This window comes from Pteronotus mesoamericanus, unplaced genomic scaffold, assembly GCF_021234165.1.
Source record: "Pteronotus mesoamericanus isolate MK-2021 breed Mesoamerican mustached bat unplaced genomic scaffold, CSHL_Meso_final contig_468, whole genome shotgun sequence".
Taxonomy (NCBI): Eukaryota; Metazoa; Chordata; class Mammalia; order Chiroptera; family Mormoopidae; genus Pteronotus; species Pteronotus mesoamericanus.
Genome location: NW_026555176.1, coordinates 1042262 through 1066410, shown reverse-complemented (window position 1 = coordinate 1066410; position 24149 = coordinate 1042262). Strand labels below are relative to the sequence as shown.

The following is a 24149-nucleotide window of genomic DNA, read 5'->3' as shown; positions in this document are numbered from 1 at the left end:
GAGTTCATCATCACCAAGCCCTTATTATATAAAATGTTAAAGGGACTTATCTAAGAAAAAGAAGATCAGAAACTATGAACAGTAAAACAGAGGGGAGGAGGAGGGGGAAGAATGGGGAAAAGGTACAGGCAATAAGCAGCATAAATAGTAGGTACAAAATAGGTGGTGGTGGGGTGTGTGGCGGGTGGTGGTGGTTAAGAAGAGCATAGGAAATGGAGAAGCCAAAGAACTTATATGTATAACCCATGGACATGAACTAAGAGAGGGGGGAATGCTGGGGTGGTATAGGGTGGAGGGGAATAAAGGGAAGAAAAAATGGGACAACTGTAACAGCATAATCAATACATTAAAAAATAAAAATAAATAAAAATTTAAAAAGAGGACTAAAACAAGGAAGAGAAATAACAGTCTCAAGTCACAGGACCAATGTATCTACCACATGTAGGTGATTAAATCCCTCAAGCAAGGTTGATCACAAGGGACACTTCTGAACTTTTCATTTAAATGGCCTCACACTTTTGCCAATCTCCATTTAGGTCTGAACAGTGAAGTGTGAATTAAGATTGTTGACAGCCAGTCATTTAAAATATGTCTGAGGGGTGACAAGTTACTTAAGCCCTGAACTGGCTGATGGACATTTCAAACATAGCAAATACCACAAATTAACTACACTTTTTTTAAAAAACCCAAATTTTATATCATCCGTCCCCTTTTTAAGGAAAAAAAATTGCTAATATTGGGAATTACCCCAGAGCGGCAGGTAGCACCTGAGAGGAAGGTGTTGCTCTGGATGAATACACCTTAAAGGGCTCTTGTGTCAAGGATGGGGCTCTGCTTGGAGGCACAAGGCTATGGGATGGGTGGGAACAGTTTAGTATCAACCAGGCCATCCGCGAAAGGTCAGGGACTCACTTGGGACCAAAAGGACGGGACAGGCAGTGAACATAAACAAAGGAGGTAAGAAAGTCTTGGGCCCCAGGTTGTTGGGGTCAGGGCTGTTAGTTTCAGGATAGGCCTTAGGAGTTCCCTAAAATCCCTCCCTCCCCACCCAAACTCAGCGGATATCAGTGATGCAACGTTCCATGAACAGAAAGGTTACCAAGGTGGGGTTGTGAGTATGCAGCTGCTCAAACAAGATCTAAAATTGTATTTGCCTTTCCGCACTTAACATCCGCCCCGCTCTCCTCCGACCCTCACGCCCCCTTCTACTTTTTTGCATTCAGTACGCCTTTCATTCTCTCCGCTTACCCCACCTCCTTTCCCCATTGCCTCAAATGCTTCTTCCCCTTGAAGGGCAGGGTCGCTGGGAGCTAGCTGGCTGGCCCCCGGCGTGATCACGAGCCCCCCCCCCACCGAAGCCTCTCGCCCTTACTTTGTTAGGAGGGGGCCCGAGGTGGGAAGAGCTGCACGAAGCTGCAGCAGAACCGCAACGTGGAGGGCCTCTGGGAGGCCACACCCTCCTCCCGTCGCTATAGAAATTGCGTCCGCCCTTTTTATGACTTCGGAGCTGAAAGAACTTAAGGGCCTGGTCCAGTCCCTACCACCTTTCACATCAACCTGAAAAACACATTTCTCTATCTGCTCCCATTTTCTTGCCCCAGTTTTTTCAATTCGGAACAAGAATTGAAGGATTTCCCCAGAAAGAAAGATTAGAGTTGTCAGGACAGACCAGACTCATGAAATTATCCTCATCCTCTTCCCCTTCAATGTGTGGTTACCAGAAGCTCATAGCTAAAGTTTTGGATAGAAAGTGTTCATCAGATGTACACTTTCTGAGCACTTGCTCCGCACCAAGTTTTAAAAGAAGAAAACTAAGGAAAGTTATAGTTGAATGACAGTAGCATGGCCTGAAGGAATACCCAGTTTCTTCCACAGAAGAACCAAGACATCCAAATAATTTTTGAAAAGCTGACTTGAATTTGAGTCTTCAAGGACAAGCGGGAATTAGCATGCAGAGAAAGCAAATAAGAGCCAGTCTGAAGGCCCAGGGAAGGCCACAGGACCACACCGTACCCATGAGTATCAGTGGGAGTCGGACTGATTCGAAGTTTCTTGTGAGCTAAACAGGTTAAGGTGTATGTGTGTGGATTTTAAGCAGAATGGTGTTCATGCTCAGATGCTCAGCCTTTATTTTAGAAAACTCTCTCTGGCAAATATGGCACAGAGGGTAGGCCAGAGTAGGGTAAGAATCAACCCAAGGGTGCCTGTTAAAAGCATTTAAGTGATGCTGTTTGGAGTAAGGGACAAGTAGGAGAGAACGGTTTTGAGCAGCTGAGGAAATGAAATAAAGCTTGGTGATTGACTATGAAGGGTGACAGTATCTTAGGCACCTGAGTTTGTGGTGGTGCCACTTACTAACAGAAAATGCAGGAGAGAAGACTTTGGAGCAGGGGGAGATGTTATGTAGTGATGACTTAATACATGAAATTTTCAATGGGCCAGCCAACAGGTCTGTGCAGAGCAAGATAGGGACTAAAGATTCTGACTTGGCAGTCACTGTCACATAGGCAATCACTGGAGCTTAAAATCACCTAAGTTTTTTTGTATTTCCTTTTTTTAAAGGGGCAGAAGACAAAGAATAAAATCACAGAATATGACACTTATGGTGGGAGGAATGGGTGATGACATAAAAGATTAGAAGCTGCAAAATAATGAAGAGTGAGCAGGGAGGTGGGGTGAAAATTATGGAAGAATATCGTTATGTGAGCCCAGGAAATAAAATGTATTATGCAGAGCATGATGAATAGGGTGTACAAGATTAGATGAGAAAAAATGTGCACTGTATTTGTCAATAGGAAGCTTGTTAATTTTTGGAAATTTTGAATAGAAACTATGAATAACATGGACAAAACAGGTTCATCAAGCTGGTTCCAGATGATTAATCAATGAGTTCAGTGCCGAATACAGGGTGAACTCTTAATACTTGTTTACTGTTGAACTGTATCTCAATACTGTATAACTGGAAAATATGTTTTTAAAAAGGAGTGAAGGGATAGGTGAGGTGATACGTGACAGTATAAAAATTTACATTAAATAAAATATTGACAATAGCAATAAGAAAATGCTCACTTTAATCATAATTCTAAATTATTTTCATATTAACATAGATGTTTCCATAATCCAAGAACTGAGCTATGTATTTATTATATTTTTAATGGTTAATGTGACTTCAAGAATTTTTATTAAAAAGTGATCAGAAGTTGGTTGAAATTCTCACCATAAATATAAAATATCTATTACTACTTTTATTCAGAACAAATTCAGATCTAAGTTTCCTGAGAAGCTAAATGATCTAATATCATAACAGGGATGACTAGGTAGGACCTTGACAGCCACTCTCTAATACACTGACTTAACAAAAAGTGATTACCGGCCCCCACCCCTTATATATACAAAATGCTAATGTTTTTTGCTAAGCATTCAATTTCTTATGAAATGCAGACAGAGACGGATGGATACAATGGTATAAAGGAAAAGAGCATATCAAAACTTTTTCATGTTTATTAAAGGCTTTGAAAATGAGGGCTTCATAAAATGTCATGAATTCTATCTGCTATACAATAACCATCTATATCTAAGTAGGAGACATATGCCATATTGTTTTGGCATATGTTTTAGTGTGTAAAATCATTCTGAATTCTTACTATAAAAATATTTGGCTCAAATAGTAAACATCTTGGCAATAAAACTGACAATAGAGTTTAACATATTTTAGAAATGTCTCCTAGAAAAAATGGGAATGTTTTCTTTTGCCGGATAAACTCTGAACAAAGTTAAGGAGCCATAACTAGTCAAAGCTAGAAAGAAACCTCATGTTATCAGAAAAAAACAGCATGTAATGTGGACTTCCTCCATTTCAAAGAGACAACCACTTAATGACAATGACTTACTACACATAAGAATACAGAATATGCTCTTCAGAAGGAAATGACCTTACAAGATAATTCTTATAAATAAACTTCTTATTGAAGTATTGAATAGCTTGTCAGAGAACATAATAAAAAAATGGGTAGAGAATTTATGTTAAAGGATTTAACACTCTTTATATTACAATACCCTCTTCAAATATAAATACAAATCAAATATATACACACTTGTCAAACTGTGATTCTTTTAATCAAACATTTCACCACCACACTCAGCTACTAGTGACATTTGGGTGCAGAGGTTTAACTCGTGCTAATCTGGACAAGCCAAGGCGAAGACTCTGATTTGGAGACTTAACAGCCACCGCTGCCAGTGGACTCCTGCTGGTGCTGCTACTTCCGGTTACCGCTGAAAGAAAACATACCGCCGATGCTGATAATGTTAGAAATCTCTTAATAAAAATGAATCTATAAAATAAAGGAAGCAATAAATGTAGTCAAGCATTATTCTGCTATATAGGTTTTATCAAGTTATAAACAAGATCAAAGTAATGGGAAGTATTAAAGAGCAAAAAGAATATAGTATCACCTATTTTCAAACATCCCCAGAAGGCAAGGTCATGATACCAAAATTTTAAGCATGAGGGCTGAAACAGAAAAACTGGGAGAAATAACATGGGTTGTAATGGGGAAAAAGTGAATGCAGTCATCATTTCGAAAATAGTAGAAAAATCTATTGCATTTTTTTTTTAATCCTGCAATTTTTACAATTACTCCTTTGAAAGAATCTATTTTTTCAAATACTCTATTACTTTAAACAGGACAAATACTACTTTTTTTTTATTTACACTGGCTTCATTTATGCTATCACTCTAACATAGCAATTATTTCCATCAAGTATTAAATATCAAAATTTATCCACAAAAATGTTCATAGTTGACGATGACTGTAGTCATAAGAAGTAAAACTGTGTGTACTTCATTCAAGTAAAGATTTATAAACACTTTCATGTTTCCAATCACCTGATTTATCATTCTTAATTGCATGTATATGCCATATTTCAAATTTCTTTGAAAAACTTTCGGACTGTTGCATTTGTCACCATTTTTATATAAACTTAGACAAATCTGACCACTTATTACTTTTCTCTTCTTTTGAATTCTTTTTAAGGAATAAATTCCTTAAAGGACAGGTTTATTTTTATGACTCCTGTCAAGCTGTCCTATAAAGGAATGATAAATTTATAGTAAATAATTATATCTGCTACCCTAAGACCCAGGGTGCCCTTGATTATACTGCTTTATTATTTTCTATTTTGAAAGATATAAAATAGTATTTTATTATTTTAACTTATATTTCTTTAATTACTAGTGAGACTAAAATTCTTTTCATATTTATTTCTAGTTGTATTTCTTAGGAGCATCAGTATATTCATGTCCTTGGTTGGTTTTCCCACTGGGATCTTGGTGGTCTTCTCATATATAAGTAAAACAGTAACTAACTGGCAACTTGAGGTTAAAATCTAGCTCTCAGGTATATTGTTTGGTCCACACGATGTTAAAAAAACAGTCAAATTTTAAAAACTAGGAGATTTCACATTAAAAAAATTCTAGACTCCTAGCTTCTCTTGAAGAAAAAATCAGACCTGGAAATAACAAGCCAATAATCCTGCATGTAAACAATTACGTGGAACTGAGCAACAGCTGATTCCTTTCAAAGGGCATGAGATCGCAAGTCAAACAACCCCCAGTTACTCAAGTTTATGACCTGGGCCCAATTCCCTCCCATTACTGACCCTACTCTTCCATACAATGACTCTGTGAATACTTTGTGTTTTATGATATTAACTCTTTATCCATCCATTCCATATCATTCCTTTATTTCCTTTTTATCTTTTTGATTATGCTACCTTTAAGTTTTCAGTCATTATATCATTTCTTTTAAATTCTTTTTGTTGGGGAATCACTAATTATTCTCAGAAATACACTAAGGACTTAAATGACGTGGCATCATTAATTCAGTAACAACCTCCTTTCCTTCTCCAAAATACTTTTAAGTCCCCATTAAAATCTTAGACTTTTTAAACCAGAAAAGACTTTAAAGACTATACAGTACCTAATATTTCAGCTGAAATAAAGGCACAGAAATTAAATAATCATGTCTCGGGCCTAAATCTGTCTATTACTACTAGTGACGCCTACAGGAGTGACCTCTGTGGACCAATCAAGAAATGTGACTGAAAAGAAGTAAAGTAAACCTGAGCAGACTTGGCAACTCAGAGGAGAGGGGACACATGAAGAAAGGCATACTAGAAAAACGGAACTGTATGCAGAGAGGCTCTGTGTTTAAGGAGCAATTAATGACTGGACAAGGCAAAGTGGACACAGAATTAGTTAGGAAGCAAGTCACCAATAGTTTGAGTATAAAATGAACAGGGCTGGATTAGGGTTTTCGTAACGTCAAGTAGTGTGAAGATCCAAGAATTTTTGAAGCATCAGTGAGAACTGGCTGTGGAACAAAAGGGAAAAAAGAAGAGTTTGTATGAGCTGGAGGCTGAGTTTGCTAGGGCATTTGTCAAATGCTGGCATTTCCATGCGTAGGCCCTGATGCTCCAGGTGGACTATGGAGGTAAGAAGGTTTTGAGCAAACAGATTTGTTGCCAAAAACATTTATCAGGAATCTTAAATGCTGATACTCTTTGACTCTGTAATTCTCCTACCAGGAATTTATCTTAAGAAAATAATCAGGATGTGACCATAGACTTCTAAAATAAGGTTGTTTGTGCTTATTGCAACCTCATTTATAACATTAAAAAACTAATAATCTGAATGCTCAATATGAGGGAGTGATTAAAAAAATGCAAAACCTTGGTTTTGAAGAAAATGTAATAATATGTATAACATTTACAACTAGGAAAACAATCTACCAGCAATAATTTTCCAAGCCCCTGCCCTTGATCAATAAATATACCATACCTGGTGGGACCCACTTAGGTCTCTTGATTTCAGCTGAAGGACTGCATATTTGCAATGGTTTCCTAGAAGCCTCTGAAGAACGAGAAACCTTTTTTGGTGAAGACTGAGGTTTTGATATGACAGCAGCTGGAGCAGAGTCTACTGAAGTCACTTATTTGAAAAATACACATAAAAGAGTTTGTCTTAGATGAAGATTAAACCTAGCATGTATGTGTAAAAGTTATAGTTACATAATCTTATAAATATTAAAGAGGCAATATCATTTTGAAAAACTCTTATTAAAATCAATAAACATTTATTGAGAGCCTAAGCACAGCCATCTTTTATGAGCATTTATATGATAGGCAGTGTAGTAAGAATATTGTATCTTTAGCCCTTAGAGCAACTCTGATAAAGATATTACAATCTTCACTGTCAGAGAAGGAAACAGAGAGGTTAAGCAAACTGCCTGTAGTTTGATCTCTAGTAAATGTTGTAACCAGGATTAGGAACCATGTCTAACTCCAAAGTTTATCCTTCTAAACATTATACAATGGTGTCTCATCAGTATATGTCCGTGGACAACATATTAGGTTCTAGGGTTACAAAGAGCATAACTCATGGATCCTGCTCCCACAGAATTTCTATGTTCCAGTCACTGGACTACAGTGAAAGGGCGTCAAATAAAGAGATGTGTTTAATGCAGAGTGATGAGAGAGATATGACTCTCATGATGAGAATCATGATGAGAGAGAGAGACTCTGGAGGTACGCACAGTCGGAAGGAACCCTCTACTCTGTGTATATATCTGCAAAGGTTTAGAAGTCACGGGGAGGCGGGTGAGATTAATTTGAAACAAATCAAGGCTGGAAGCTAAAGGTGAGCTAGAGGAAGTTTTCCAGGCAGAGGGAGTAAGAGCAAAGCTAGAGGATGCAGCAAGTTCCAGGACCAGCTACTGGTTCAGTATGGCTGTAGCCAGAATGGCAAGGATTGGAAAGGTGAGAGATATAGACACAATGCAAATCATTGATGGAGAGCTTGCATGCCAATGAAGGAGTCATGCAATAATTTCTCTCAGGAATACTTGCATTTTGAAAACATCTTTCTGATGGTAGTGTATGGCAACTAGACCTCTCTGAGAAAGCTCTTATGGTAGTCCAGGTGAGAGAGGTGATAAGGGCCTGAACTAAGGGGGAGAAGGAGGGAAAAAACAGCAGATTAGACATGTTTTAGTAATTAGATGGGGGGAGGTGGTGATGGAGATGAAATAATCATGACTTGAAAGTTCCTGTCAGGGGTACACTGCTTGATGGTGCATGAACCCAGAGAACAAACACAAGAATGGGAATCAGCTTGGGTTTTTTGTTGTTCTTTTTTATCGGGGGGGGGGGGGGAGGGGGGTGGAAAATAAAGGGAGGAAGAGAGGTGGAATATAAATTTACTTTCATATTATGCTTGTTTTGAGTTACCTAAGGGATATCTAAATGCATATGAATGTGAAAATTTTAACTATACAGTCTTCTTAATGTTAACACATATTCCCTAGATCAGCACTGTTCAACAGAAGCTTTTCTGCAATGATGGAAATGTATATTTTGTGCTGTCCAATGTGATAGGCACTAGCCACATATTGTTATTGAGCACTTGAAATGTGGCTAGCAAAACCAAAGAATTGACCTTTAAATTTACTTAACTTTAATTAACTTAAATGTAATATAGCTACAAGTGACTAGTGGCTACCACATTAAACAGCACAAGTCTTAAACATTTTCTCCACCAAGGAAAAAATTATAACATGTGCCAGATGGGAAACTCTCAAAGGCTACTCAGTACATTATTAGTAGAACTAGAAATATAATCCATCTTTTCTATTTCTTTATCCCATTACTTAGGAGTTAAATTATACTTCTAATATTATATATTAAAATTCCTTGTGAAGCAGCTTATTCCAAAGTATATCGAAGACTTTATAGAGTAAATTACAACTTGGGAACTAACATTTTATTTTTAATGTCTTGGGGGACATTAGTGTCTTTAGTGTCTTGGGGAGGAAGCACAAACATCTAAAAAAACATAAAATGCAGTCATACTGTTAATGACTTTCTCATGTTAGCTGGTTGTGGTAGGCAGAAAAATGGCCTTCAAAAATGTCTATATCCTAATTCCCAGAACATGTGCATGTGTTACCTTACACAGCCAAGGGACTTAGCAGGTGCCTTTAAGTTAAGCATCTGGAGGTGGGGAGATGTCCTTGGATTATCTGTGTGGGGCCAATGTTCTCACAAGGGTCCGTATAAGTGAAAGTGAGAAGCAGGGCATGAGAGTGAGAGCAGTGGGATGTGAACAAGTCCCTGCCATTGCCAGCTCCGGCTGGAAGTGGGCATCTAGTCAAGGCGCGCAGGCAGCCTCTAGAAGCTGGAAAAGGCAGGAAAATGGATTTCCCCTAAAGCCTCCACGAAGGAACACAGCCTACTGATAAGCTGATTTTACCCCAGGGAGAACCAATTTTAACTTGTGATCTGCAGAACTGTAAAACAATACATTGTGGTGTTTTAAGCCACTAAGTCTGTGGTAATTTTTTACAGCAGCAATTGGAAACTAATACACAACTTTATCTCTAAAAACTCCTACATTTGAAATGTATTTTCTGGAAAACAAACCAATCTATCAATTGAAAAAACAATAATTAAAACCTCATCAATTCAGAATACAGTGGAGAGAAGACTATGACTTAATCAGTACACAATTCTTATTTCTTAGCAAGTACTCAACATCATGCTATTTAAGATAAGAGCAATTTCCACCATTAATAAATGGAGTCTGAATAATGGAAATTTTAGTTTTAAAAAGCATGTATATTAAGCAAATAAGACATAAATATATATATATTTATCAGTAAATGAAACTATTCAAGTTAATGAAAGTTACATGGTATAATGATCTATCATATATTATGAGTTAAAAATATCCTAACTTCTTTTACAGAATAAACAGGTATTCTATGTTCAAACTGTCACAAATTGCTAAAGTTTTATTATAAAAATGGTTTTTAATGGACTTTGTTTTGAAAAAAACAAAAAGGTTCTAAACATGTGGCAAAACGGTTCTCAAATCAAAGATTAATCAAGCATGAAAACAAGAAATGAGAATCATGCCAAGTTGCCTGTTTAACTGTCTGGAGAAAATGTGGTCCAGTGGGTAGAGTTTGGCCCTGAATGGACAAACCTGGGTGCAAATCCCAGTCTCTCTCTTATTAGTTTGAAGAATTCCAACAAATTATTTAACCTCCCCGAGTCTCAGTTTTTTCACTGTGAAATGCAGGTGATAACAGCTATCTCAGAGGGCGGCTGTCAGTGCTAAAGGGAGGTATATATAGAAAGTGCTAGATTTGTAGTGGAGCTTAGTAGTCTTGTTTGCTGTTCTCCCTTCCCCACCCCCGCCCTGTTTACTTTTATGTATTTTAACTAGAAATGAACACAGGCAAACTTTTAAGGAGAACAAAGGCAAAGATAAGAAAAACCCATTAAATAAACCAAATACATTTTCTTTACAAAGTTAAGTGTTTTTGAAATAAGCTTACCTAATGCATTACATTTGGATTTTGGTTTCTTCACTTTCTTTGCAACTGGGGATTTAACCTTCACCTCTTTCTTTTTTATTTCTTTACTTTTTTTTACAGTGAAGTCTTCATCATTATCTTCCCCCTCACTAAAATCGGAATCATCCTCAGAGTCTTCACCTAAAACAAAAGATTATACACTTTATCTTTGCAATAAAAAGTTAGGCTTTTATGGCCTTGACTTTATCTACAGGTCTTGCACCAGCTTCTCTTTATTCTTGTATTTTTATTAATTATTGTATTCTTTTTTGAAATTATATTTTATTGATTATGCTATTAGTTGTCCTGACTTTTCCCCCTTTTCCCCCTCCATCCAGCACCCCACACTCTTGCAGGCAACCCCCCACCATTGTTCATGTCCATGGGTTATACATGTAGTTCTTGGGCTACTCCATTTCCTATACTGTACTTTTTATCCCCATGGCTATTCTGTAACTACCTATTTGTACTTCTTAATCCTCTCACCTCTTCACACATTCCCCCACACCCCCACTTCAAGCTGGCAACCATCGAAACCCTCTCCGTATCCATGAACCGTCTCTGTTCTTGTTTGCTTAGTTTGTTTTTTAGATTCTATCATTGATAGGTATGTATTTTTGCCACTTTATTGTTCATAGTTTTGACATTCTTTTTTTTCTTAAATAAGTCCCTTTAACATTTCATATAATAATGGTTTGGTGATGATGTACTCCTTTAGTTTTTTCTTGTCTAGGGAGCTCTTTATCTGCCCTTCGATTCTAAATGATAGCTTTGCTGGGTAGAGCAATCTTGGCTGTAGGTCCCTGTTTTTCATGACTTTGAATATTTCTTGCCAACCCCTCCCAGCCTGCAAAGTTTCTTCTGGGAAATCAGCTGACAGTCTTTTGGGAATGCCCCTGTAGGAACTGACTTCTTTTCCTTTCTCTTGCCACTTTTAAGATTCCCTCTTTATTTTTAACTTTTGGCATTTTAATTATGATGTGTGTTGGAGTGGGCTTCTTTGCATCCACCTTATTTGGGACTCTCTGTGCTTCCTCGACTTGCATGTTTATCTCCTTTACCCAATTAGGGAAGTTTTCTTTCATTATTTTTCCAAATAGGTTTCCAATTTCTTACTCCTGCTCTTCTCCTTTTGGAATCCGTATGATGCGAATGTTGAAATGCTTGAAGTTGTTCCAAAGGCTGCTTATGTTATCCTCATTTGGGGGGATTCTTTTTCCTTCTTGTTGTTCTGATTGGTTTTTTGCTTCCTTATGTTCTAAATCATTGATTTGATTCTTGGCTTCATCCACTCTACTGCTTTTTCCCTGTAAATTGTTCTTTATTTCACTCAGTTTATCTTTTGTTTCTGAGTGTTTTGCACTCTGCATGTGATAGATTGCTTATCTGCATTTTGTTTAGTTCTTTTTCTGGAGTTTGAGTCTGTTCTTTCATTTGGGCCATGTTTCTTTGCCTCTTTGTTTTGGGAGCCTCCCTGTGTTTGTTTCTAGGTATTATGTAGAGCTGTTTTGACTCTGTGTCTTGGTAGCATGACCTAATGTAGGAGGTGTCCCATAGGGTCCAGTGGCACAGCCTCCCCTATTATCAAAGCTGGGTACTCGAGGTACACCCTCCTCCTGTAGTTGAGCCTTGTATGCTGTTGGCAGGACAATGGGCAGGATTTACCCAAGCCAGTCAGCTGCAAGAACTGGCTGTAACCACTGACCACCAACCTTTGCCCTCCTTGGAGGATCAGATGTTCAGGGGCAGGGTGGTGGTGTTCCAGTGTGGTTTGTAGCTGTCTACTGGGTTTGCAGGCCCCGGAGTTTCCCTGGGTGGTACAGGCCACCCAAGTCAACCCCCAACTGTGTTTTGCCTGGGACCACCCTGCCTAACCTATAAAGCAATCTGAGATGGCTGCTACTTTGCTGGGCTTGGAGATTCCTAGGCAAAGCCAAACTCTGAATCTAGGCTGGCCGCTGTAGTGCCATGCCTAGGGCTCACTGAGGCCAGCTGTTGCTTGTTTGAGAGGATTTAGGAAGTTGTGAACCATAAGCCAAGACCAGCCATTCATATGGAAAAGCAGCTTGGGTGGGGTAAGTCTCTGGGCCTCTCCAAGGCAGGTCAAACAGTGTTAGCCAGGTTGATGGAGTCTCCATTGTGGTACCAGCTTGCTGGCTTGGTGGCTCTGTGCAGGGGAGGATTTAGAAAAGGGACAATGTCCTCTATTCACCTTGAGCCAGGCACTTCAGTTTCGTCCAGTATGCCACTGGTGCCTTTCAAGCTGCTGACCTGATGCTGGAGCTCTGAAAGTCTGAAGGAGTGAGTTTGAGTAGTTGGTCTGTGTGTTGATTCTTTAAGAGGAACTGCTTGGGGCTCCAGAAGTTTCTTCCACCAACTCAATATCCACTGTATTTTTCAGCCAAAAGTTGTGGGGAATTATCTTCCTGGCACTGGAACCCTGGGCTGGGGGGCCTGTTGTCAGGTTGAGACTCCTCTCTCCCAAGATATACCTCCTGAATTTTTATCCACCACACTTGAGTGTGGGACAAGCCCTTTCTATGTCTGTGCCCCTACCACCAGTCTGGATAGATGTGGTTTATTTAATTCCATAGTTGTCAGACTTCCGTTCAACTCCATTTCTGACAGTTCTGAGTGATGGTTGTTCAAAATTACAATTTTAGCTGTAATTTTGATGTGGTTGTATGAAGAGGCGAGCCATTTCTGCCTACACTGCCATCTTGACCAAAAGTCTCACACCAACCAAGATTCTTGTTTATCATTGTGCTTAGCCATTTCCCATTTGAAACAATGCAGTTATGGAGAGCATGGTGCCTGAGTTTGAATCCTAGCCCCTCCATCTACATATTGTGCGACCTCTGACAGGTTGCTTGCTCACTGTACTGTGTCTCAGTTTCCTATGTATAAAGTGGGGATAATCGTAAAACCTACATCACAGGGCTGTTGTGTGGATTAAATGAGTTAATATAGGTAAAGCATGTGGAATAACACCTGTCATACAGCAAGCAAAATAGAATTCTTTTCTCTTACTATTATCGTTATGATTTCCCACTAGTAATCTTTACTTCTGATTTTACCAGTTTAACTCAGTAACTTTTAAGAAGAATGTTAGGATATAACATTAGCTACCTTTTTACAATGACAACCTTGATGGTATTAATAACAGTACATCTTCCCTTAATCACATAAACTTCAACATTCTAGAACAGAAATACATTGGGAATTGAGTAGAGATTAACCATACCACAACAATCTTAACAGATAATGCTTTATGATTTCATTTGCGACACACTTCTGATTCCCCACAAACTTTTCTCTGCTGCATGGGATGATTTAAGCCAGAGATATAAGGTTAAGTAGGCACAGCTGTTCTGGAAAAAGTATGGAGAACACTTGATAGTTAAGCAAAAAGAAGGTCCATGCCCTGATCTCACCACTCAGAGATAACCACTGTTATGCCCATCGTATATAACATCTGCCTACCTATCTGTGTGAAATATATTTTACAGAAGAAGACAAAAATATATGAAAAATCTCAAACATACATAACAGTAGGTAATAAACTATCCAACAATCCTCAATATTTTGATGTATTTATCTACCTCCCTTTTCTTCTTTTCTCCTCCCTTCCCTTCTCGGAGTACATTAAACCTGAGGCATCACGTTACTACATTCCTATATACTTCAGAATGCATCTCTAAAAATCATGGACTTTTAAAGAAAGCAAAACAATGGCCCTGGCTGGTGTGGCTCAGTGGATTGAGCGCCAGCCTGCCAACCAAAGAGTAGTGTGTTCAATTCCCAGTCAGGGCACATGCCTGGGTTGCAGGCCAGATCCCTCATAGGGGACGTGTGAGAGGGGACCACACATTGATATTTCTCTCCCTCCTTCTCCGTCCTTTCCCCTTTGTCTGAAAATAAATAAAAATCTTTAAAAAAAAAAAATGAGTGTGATAAAAAATTACTTAAAAAAGAAAAAGCAAAACAATGTCATTATCATATCTAACAATGTTAATAATAGTTTCTTGGCATCATCTTCTATCCAGTTCATATTAATCACTTTTACTATAAAACAAAAATCCTCTCCCTGTCACCCCATGTTTTTGACTTGTTGAAATAATTAAGTCAGTTGTCCTATAAAATGTCCCACATTCTGTATTTGTCTATTTTCTTCCTCATGGTGTCATTTAATTTATTCCTGCATTTTCTATGAGCTGGAATATTCTCAGGACTCAATAAGAATCAGGCTCACCTTATTTTTATTATTTTTTTGTAAGAATACACTTCATAGGTGCTACTCTGTATATCGTATTATATTATATCAGAAAGCATACTGTATGTGGTTGTCCCGCTCTTTGTTGGTTCAGTTTAGGCCAGCCTGAATTCTCCACTGTAAAGATCCTCATCAGCCTTCCATTGATGATCTTTGCCTAAATTAACAATGGTCATTATGATCTTCAAAGTACAATTTCCTTATTCTATCATTCTTTCCACAAAACATAATTTTTTAAAAATATAAGAGTAATCAACTCACATATTCGCACAACGGTTACTGAGTTATATAGAATTAACCATATAAGGTCAGCAGATGGCTTAAAGGCCATTATAAATAGTACCTTGCAAAATCAAGCAATTATTGCTGGAGTCCCTAGAGTATCTAGGTTCAGGGGGATGGCAAGTAGGGGAGAAGTTTCTCCAAAAGTTTAGAATGTAAAATATAGGAGGACAAAACTTTCTGGGTATCCAACAGTTCTGGTACTGCATGTGTTCTTTTCTTGGCTGGAGAGAATAAAGAGTAGGAGCTGGGTATAACTCTACTGAGCAAGCTTATCTAAAGATGGGATCCAACTGATCTTCATCAGTCAACTGAGAAAGCAGTTAAATAATTTGGAGGTGGGAAGATGTAGATCCCAGAATCCCAAGTAATAAGCATATCAGATTAGAAAATATGGAAGGCCCAGCACTTTGGTTATAGATTCTGGAAATCATTAGATGTCGTCAAGAAAAGTCTTATGTTCGCTCCAATTTTCACTTTCATCTAGGGTGAGCCAATGCAAGAGGAAATAATCTGACCTGTCACCTAAAGAAAAGAATGCTCCTTCAAAAAAGAACCCAAAAAACAAAAGAAAAAAACCCTTCTGGTTATCTGAATGATACCAGTTGCACATTCAAGTATAATAAAAATCAATTCTGAGGAGTTTGGAGAGTTGTTGGTCATTCTAGACTTAGGGTGAATGAAAATAAACTGATTGTATTGCAACTTAAAGTACACTAAATAAACAAGGAGGACTATGTATTTCAACTTAAGGTAAAACAGGCTTGGCTAGAGTAGATTAAGGTCTACAAGATAGTGTAAGGCTCCTGTATTCTTGAGCTGGGGGACAAAAAAGGAGTCAGAAAGTTAAGAGAGGCAATGAAAAAAACTTGCTTAAAGCTTAGGTTGTATATCCACAACACAGCTTAGATGGCAGTTATCACCCCCTCAGCTAGTAAGCTAGCTTCCTGTGAGGGTTGAAGGCCTGCTTGTCAGGGCTGGATCACAGGTGTTTTAAAAAGGAAAAAGAGCTGCAATTGTAGTTTGGTGGAAGCCATAAAATGAAATAGGGAACCCCCCCCAAAATCAGCTTATAAAGCTCTTGAGAAGAAGCAGTCATTTTAGTCTACAAGTGATGCAAGAAGATCAGAATTTTTGCATCTGGCAAAACAGAACCCAAGAATTTTTAAGTGTCTATTACTACAAAAACCACTAGCATCATTTTCTCCCAAAGTCTTAACCAGTCTAACATCCAATAACTCAAACATTCCATTAACTGACAAATAATTTTTATCATATTGGCTTCCCATTGTGAGTATTGTCCTAGTTATAGTTATAACAACACTTACTATCAGTGTTCGCAGTAAAATCACCATTTGACAACCACATTTTCCCCAAACAACTACAGGTCTTGAATTTAAGGAAGAATAATTTTCAGTTATAAATATTATTTGCAGTCCTCATATCCAGCATAACTTCAGAAGCACTCATATTTCAACAAATATTTTCTTTTCTATTTTGCGTGTTTTCTACGTCCTAACTCACTGTTCAACAGTACAGAACTCAAAACTATGATTCTTATTTCATTGAAAAAATATTTGCTTATGCAGATTTGAGAAAGAAAACAACCTGGAACCAGGCTTTTTACTTTTTTAAGTGATTATTTCCTTTAAAAATTTTTTAAAATTGTGGTAAAAAACTGGAACATAAAATGTACTATCTTAACCATTTTTAAGTGTACAGATCAGTAGTGCTAACTATGTATATTCACATCTTGTGCAACAGTCCTCCAGCACTTTTATATCTTGCAAAACAGAGATTCAGTACCTAGTAAACAACTCCCCATTTCTTCTCCCCAGTCACTGCTAGTCACCATTCTACTTCCTGTTTCTATGAATTGGACATTTAGATACCTCATGTAAGTGGAATCACAGTATTTGTCTTTAGTGACTGGCTTATTTCATTTACATAAAGTCTTCAGGGTTCATCCAAGGTGTAGCATGTAACAGGATTTCCTTCCTTTTTAAGGCTGAATAATATTCCATTGTGCGTACATACATTTTGTTGGTGCGTTCATCATCAATGGTTATTTGGGTTGCTTGCACATCTAGGCTACTGTTAATAAGCCTGCTATGGGTGTGCAAATATTTGAGACCCTGCTTTCAATTCTTTTAGATATATACCCAGATGTGGAAATGCTAGATTATACAAAAGTTCTATTTATTTTTTGAGTAACCCCATACTGTTTTGCATAGCAGTTGTGTCACTTTACATCCCCACCAACAGCGCACAAGGATTCTAATTTCTCCACATCCTCACCAACACTTGCTATTTTCTGTTTTTTAACATCCTAATGACTGTGAAGTGAAAGCTCACTGTGGTTTTGATTTGTATTTCTCTACTGATTAGTGATATTGAGCGTATTTTCATATGCTTTTTGGTCATTTGTGTATTGCCGTTGCAGAAATGTCAATTGAAGTCCTTAACTATTTACTTTTAAGAGCAGAGGGATGCCCTGGCCGGGTGGCTCAGTTGATTGGAGAATCATCCCATATACCAAGTTCGCAGGTTTGATTCCCAGTCAGGGCACATACCAGGTTGCAGGTTCAATCTCCGGATGGATGTTTTCTCTCCCACATTAATGTTTCTCTCTCTCTCTCTCTCAAATCAATAAATATATCCTCAGGTGAAGATGAAAAATATATATATTAAAATATATAGATTTTAACATGCTATTGACAAATAATAACAGACTGGTTCATTAACATTTATTCCACAAATATTTGAGTACCTATTATATGCACTATATTTTAGACAGTAGGGATACAGTCGTGAATAAAACAGAGATCCCTTAAGGAGCTTAAATTTGAGGGGACATGGACAATAATCAAATATGGTAAGTTCTCCCTTAAAGCAAAATGATGTACAAAAAAATGTACAATTTTATCATAGACTAACTGATACAAGTAAGAGTTAAGTTTATATATATATATTTAAGAGTAGAGGGACAAATTTAAAGTCGCTATCCAAATCATGATTTTCATAACTGAAGTTGGAATGCAAATAACATAATGGTACTCTTTTTAAATATCTTCCTCTGGAAACATAACCCACAAATTCCATAAATCCAACAAGCAAAGCAAGTGATTTCACTTCCATATACATAGCAAACATTTTGATCCTTTATTAATTTCATTAGTGTGCTAAGTAGTCTTGTAATTTATGTCAGAATTGTTTACTGATTTTCCTGACAGGCATTCATCAAATAATGATAATAACATTCTAGTGTGTTATAATTATTACCCTTGAAAAAGACACTGAAACTGCCAAGGAGTTATTTTGATTAAATTGGGTTTTTGGGTTTTTTTTTCGGTATTAAGTAACCTTAAGTCGGCAAGCATTTAGCCCACGCTCTGCTATGCTTCTTGAGGGTATTATCTTTCACTGGCTTCTACTTTTTGGTGAGCCACTTATATTAGTGCTTCTCAAAGTAAGATCCATGGACGATAGGTACGCCCCTCTTCCTTTTATGCCTTGGGATCACCTGTCATGTGGAGGGGCAGGAATTGGTTAAAAAGGAAGACTTCTGGGCTCTTCTCGGCTTTCCTCTTCCTCATAGCTCTTCCATGATGACACTTGACATATTTTATACAGCAGGTCCTCAAATAACAGAATTTTACTTGTGTGCAACGTCATTTTGTTATAATGTGAGATGCTGTAGAAACTTAACTCTCATTTGTATCAGTTAGTCTATGGTAAAATTGGGTTTTTTTTGTACATCATCTTGCTTTAAGGGAGAACTTACCATATTTGATTCTTGTCCAAGTCCCCTCACTCAAATTTAAGCTCCTTAGGGGATCTCTGTTTTATTCACTGCTGTATCCCTAATGTTTAGAATATAGTACACATAATTGGTTCTCAAATATTTGTGGAATAAATGTTGATGAACAAATCTGTTATTGTTTGTCAATAGCACATTAATATCTATCAAAACATAGCATCTGATTTGGGATAAATTTACGGAATTATTCATTTTAATTTTTAATTAATAGGTCATAATATACTGTCAAGGTCACTATGCCTCCCATTTACCCTAATTTCTGAATGAGTCTGAAAACAACTATCATAATAAAATACAGATTTCATATCACTTCTATCCAAATTATTTCATGAATTTCTATTACTCACAGAAAAAAGTGTACACTTCTTAGAATGGGTCTGAGACACTCCATGATCCAGTGCCTGCCTGCCTGCCTCTCAAGCCTTTTCTACAACGTTCTTCCCTGCAGGCCTCACTGTTTATGCCTATCAGACAGAAATGCGATTTTACCCCTATAGTTTGCTTAAATGTTACTCATTTTTCAACGCATGGCTTACAGGTCACCTCCAGATAAAGCTTTTCCCCCAAATGCTATAGTTGAATTTAACTGTCCTGTGTATTCCTCAAGTAGCATTTAACACAGCGCTTTGCATATATTAATGGTCTCCAAGAACTTTTTACTGAATTTCCATAAAATTAATTTTGAGGTAGGATAAAACTTACCAGTTTCAAAGTCTGGTTCGGAGCCATGAGCACTGTCACCATCACTGCCCTCCAGAAGAATCCTTCTCTGCTGTACCAGCGCTTTAGATGCTGCTTTTCTTTTCCCTTGAGCACCACGGGAATCATCTTCCTCAGTAATCTTGTCCAGATCTTCAGGGGAGGCATAAAATTCAATGGAACACTTTTTGTGATGGTAATATTTAAAGAACTGAGAGTAGACTCCTATTACATTTGTTGTTTTTATTTGCCCAGCTTCATCTTCCCCCTGCTTCTAGTGATACGCCACAGAGCCCAATCTGGGCCAATTATAATACATCTGTCTCCTGGCAACACTGTCTGGTTTAAGAATAAGTCTATGTCCCAAAATGAGAGAATCTTTCTCCAAGAATTTTCATACTAGAGCTGGGGAGATACAGCCCCTTTCTTCAGGGGTCAGCTGCTACTGATTAGAGGCCATGGGTACTTCTGACCTTCACCAGGAAACAAATTGGGTCTACAGTAAAAAAGAAAGCCAAAACAGAGAGAAACAAAGAAGAGAGGTTAAGAGAACCTTGACAAAATTAAGAATCCTGATTCTAGCTACAGTTGCTGGAATTTAAATACAAGTTAGAAAAATAGCACTGTTGTAATAAATAGATATTATTATTACTATAAAAAACTTACCTAAATAATCACTGGCTACACTGCAATTGGAGATATGGGGAGGCTTATCCATCATTTCTGTTTCACTATTGCCACGTTTTTCATTGCCTAAATATAATGAAGATGTACGAAAAAAAAAAGATACCTTAATCAACCAATGTCTAGAAATAGGAAGAGTAGTGCTAAGTGTAATAGCGTGCAGATATATATAGAAATGATCCAAGCTCAAACTAGCACTTTACTTGGAGAGGCTATTATAGTGTTAGGCATTTGGGGTCTGAAACCAGAGTTAATTAAATTAAAGTTCAAATTTAGGCTCTAACACTTAAATTGGCTATGTGACCAAAGGAAAGTTGCTTATCTTCTCCTCACCTATAATATGGAGATAAAAATAATGTGGAGTTTAAATGAGGTTATTGTGGGGGACTAAACATCAGTCATAAGTGGAAATTGCATATTGTAGTGCCTAGTACAAAGGAAACAGTCAATAACTATTAACTGTTGTCTCTATGTAGGAAAGAAATTTATAATAACCCTATTATAACCCTATTATAATAACCCATTATAATAACCCTAAAATGATCTAAAGTACTTTAAGACAACTTAGGTTATGATAACTTGTGCTGTTAAATCCCAGCTATAGCTTCCTTCCTTCCCTTCTTCCCCCCTCCTTTCTTTTACAAAAAGAAAGGGAAACAAAAATCCCAGCTATAAAGTATATTATTCTATGACAAGTTGTACTTCCAAGAAAATCCTGCTATACAGTCTACAATCTCTTATAGGAGAAAAGCTGAATTTCACTTTTTTAATTTTGATATATAACAATTCACTTTTTTAAGTTTCTTTGATTCCTGATTACTAAAAGGCACCCTAAACAACACTGTCTCATTTATTTTCATATAGTAGGCAATACTGATTTAAAAAAATCTATACCCATACATAAACTAATGAGCTAAAAATATCCTCCAACATAAGGGAAGTTAAATCAAAACAATTTAATCCACAAAGCATTTTAAGATGGAGGTGTAGGTAAACACAGCTCACTTCCTTGCACAACCACATCAAAAATTACAAGCAGTTCCACCTTTGTGCCTCAGGTGGGCTGCAAGCAATTGAGATGGTATGTGAGCCATTGTGCTGCAGGGAGAGATGCCCACTGCCCAGGGAACAGGTAAAGACCACCGTCCAGGACAATTGGTCAAGACCATGGCCCAGGATACAACTGAGAGAATGCAGTCCAGGACACAGGTGAGAGAATGCTGCAGGTTTTTATCTCATCAACTTTTTCCCTGAATTCCAATTCCCTTACCTACAATTTTCTTCTCCTTAAAAAAAGGGTCAGCTTAAAATGGAATTTAAGATGGTCTGTTAGGGTACAAACCCACCATCTTCTCAGATCCCGGCCACCTGAATAAAGCGCCCATAAAGATTCAATCCCTGCCTCTGCTTATTGAGTCTGGTAGGTGACAGGCAGCACAAACACTGACTTTTCCGGTTTCGTATTCTGGTGACTCCTCGCTATAACAGACTTTGGAACTCTCCGGTAAGTCTGGGTATTTGGCAGGGAGTCCCATTGACTGACTGCCTGGACGCGGGGGCCCTGGGGGCAGATGTGGAGACTCCCTAGCAGCTGCCAAGTGATTTTACTTGGGGACTCTCCTTATCCTACTCTCAGCACCTCCTGTTGTATTCACTTTTTGATTGAATCACTGCACTTTCTGGTTCAGATTACAATCCGGGGTCACAGCTTAGATCATCAGGAATTCAGATGCCTTCTGGTTTAATTAAGGTGCCTTCTGGTTTTTGTAACATTACAGAGCTTTGTCTGGTAAAATGCGGGAAAAGCCTCCATTTCAGGAAATATGCTTATAAACCTATGACTAAAAAGAAAGTGGTTTTTATTGTAATACTGTTTGGCTTATGTATGTATAATCTAGACTCAGGGGAGTGCTAGCTGCTGAATGCGTCTTTAAATTACTGTATTAAACTGTAACTAGAGTTGTTCTGTCAAAGATTGTCGAAGTGGGGCAAAATGCCTTACCTAGAAACTTTTGTGAGTTTACACAATGAGGATGCAGGATTAAAGGGAAATAGATTAATTGTCCAGAGAAAAAGGAAATTTGCCTGGGAAAGACAGCAGAAGCTCAGAAGAGAGGGCCCAGGAAGATCTAGAAATTACGGCTGCTGTGAGCACAGTCAGGGTTCCCAGGGCCCCTCCAGCCCTGGGGGACCTTCCTCCTTGCTTGGCTGAGGGAACTGGGGAAAGAGAGCCTGAACTGTTTCCGTTGTGCTGAGCCCATCAGGGAACCAAATTTGGTGAAGAAAAAGCCCCTGCCAGGACAGGGCAATACCCTTGCAAAAACTTCCAGTAGGAGCAGGGCCAGAGGGCCAGCCTGCTGGATATTATGGGCACATACTCCATTCTCTACATCAGATCTGTTAAACGGGAAAAACTCTGAAAAGACCAGAATATATCCCTTTAGAATGCACAAAGGAGTGCACTCAGGCTTTTGAGTCCCTGAAGGCGCACCTGGCTTCTGCACCAGCCTTGGGGCTTCCAAACCTACCACAGCCCTCTCAATTGCATGTTCTGAAAGACAGGGCATTGCCCTAGGAGTCCTAACCCAAATGCTTAGTGACATTTCGCAACCCTTCACATGCTTGTCAAGGAAACTAGATCATACTGTCTAGGGGTGGCCAGCCTGCTTGAGAGCTATAGCAGCCACCTGTGAGCTCTTAAAGGAAGCTGAAAGTTTTCATTGGGACAGCCTATCACTATTTATGCACCCCTGCAAGTGTTGAGCCTGCAGGAGCAAAAGGGAAATTTGTGGCCCACCGCTGAAAGAAGGGGCAGTTGCCAAGCCATTCTTCCTGACAATCCCAACGTCTCCCTCAGAACTGTAAGTAAGTTAAATCCTGCCTCCCTTCTCCTGGAGCCTAACTCCGCTGCGCTAATAGATGACTGCACTGAGATAACTGAAGAAGCTTATTCTAGCAGAATTGATTTACAGGGCCATCTTCTAAAAGAGGGAGACTGGACTCTACATGCAGATGGAAGGAGTTATATGGACATAGGAAACAGAAAGGCTGGGTATGCAGCTGTGATTCTTGAAGGAATAGTAGAGGTCAAGGCCGTGCTTGCAGGGACCTCTGCTCAGAAAGCTGAACTGATTACATTGACAAGGGCACTGGAATTGTCACACGAAAAGAGAGTGAATGTGTACACTGACTCAAAGTAAGCTTTCCTAATTTTGCAATTACATGATTCCATCTGGAATGAAAAAGAACTGTTAGCCTCCAATAAAAAGGAGATTAAGCATGTAGCAGAAATTTTATAATTATTAGAGGCCGTCCAGGTACCTTTACAGGTGGCAGTTATACATTGCCCAGGGCATCAGAAAGAGAACACTGAAGTAGCTAGAGGAAACAATCTGGCTGATCAAGCAGGAAAAGAGGCTGCTAAGGGAAAGTTTATAATGCCTTTGATACCTGTTCTAGACTCATCACAATTTGACACTGAATACTTGACCGCAGACGTAAGAGAAAGCTGAGAGCTGGGGTTTTTAAGAAGCTGACAGTGGATAGAGAAAGAGTAAGAAAGGAGTCAACACTGCTTTCTGAACATTAAGTAGAGTCAGTCATGTAGCATTTGCATGAGGCCGCTCACTATGTAAGGGACTCATTAACCGTGCATATTAAACTGTGGATCACAGGTCCTAGAATTTCCAAAGCAATACAAAAATAATTGCTAGATGTGGTATGTGCCAGAAGGACAACCCCAAGACAGATCCCCACCAAAAGAAAGAAGGGAAAATATACCAAGGACAGAACCCATTTGAGGACTGGCAAATAGACTTTACCCAGATGCCAAGGATCCATGGGTGGAAATATTTGCTGGTCTTTGTCAAAACTTTTTCAGGATGGGTAAAAGCCTATCTACTAGAATGGATAAATCCTTGAGATAGCTGAAAGACTTAATGAAGAAAATAATTCCTTACTTTGGCCTACCCAG

General features: G+C 38.4%; 1 protein-coding gene across 2 annotated transcripts in view; it reads right to left on the bottom strand.

Annotated features, from left to right (window-relative positions):
- Positions 1-4138: 4138 nt before the first annotated feature.
- RAD51AP1 (RAD51 associated protein 1) overlaps positions 4139-24149 on the bottom strand; it is a 32575-nt gene continuing 12564 nt past the window's right edge. For both annotated transcript variants that reach the window (XM_054577944.1, XM_054577943.1), the window contains 5 exons: positions 20159-20245; positions 19496-19645; positions 10401-10559; positions 6842-6991; positions 4139-4275 (listed from right to left, as the gene is read on the bottom strand). In XM_054577944.1, the coding sequence (XP_054433919.1) occupies positions 4139-4275; positions 6842-6991; positions 10401-10559; positions 19496-19645; positions 20159-20245 (683 nt within the window). The remainder of the gene's footprint in view (positions 4276-6841; positions 6992-10400; positions 10560-19495; positions 19646-20158; positions 20246-24149) is intronic.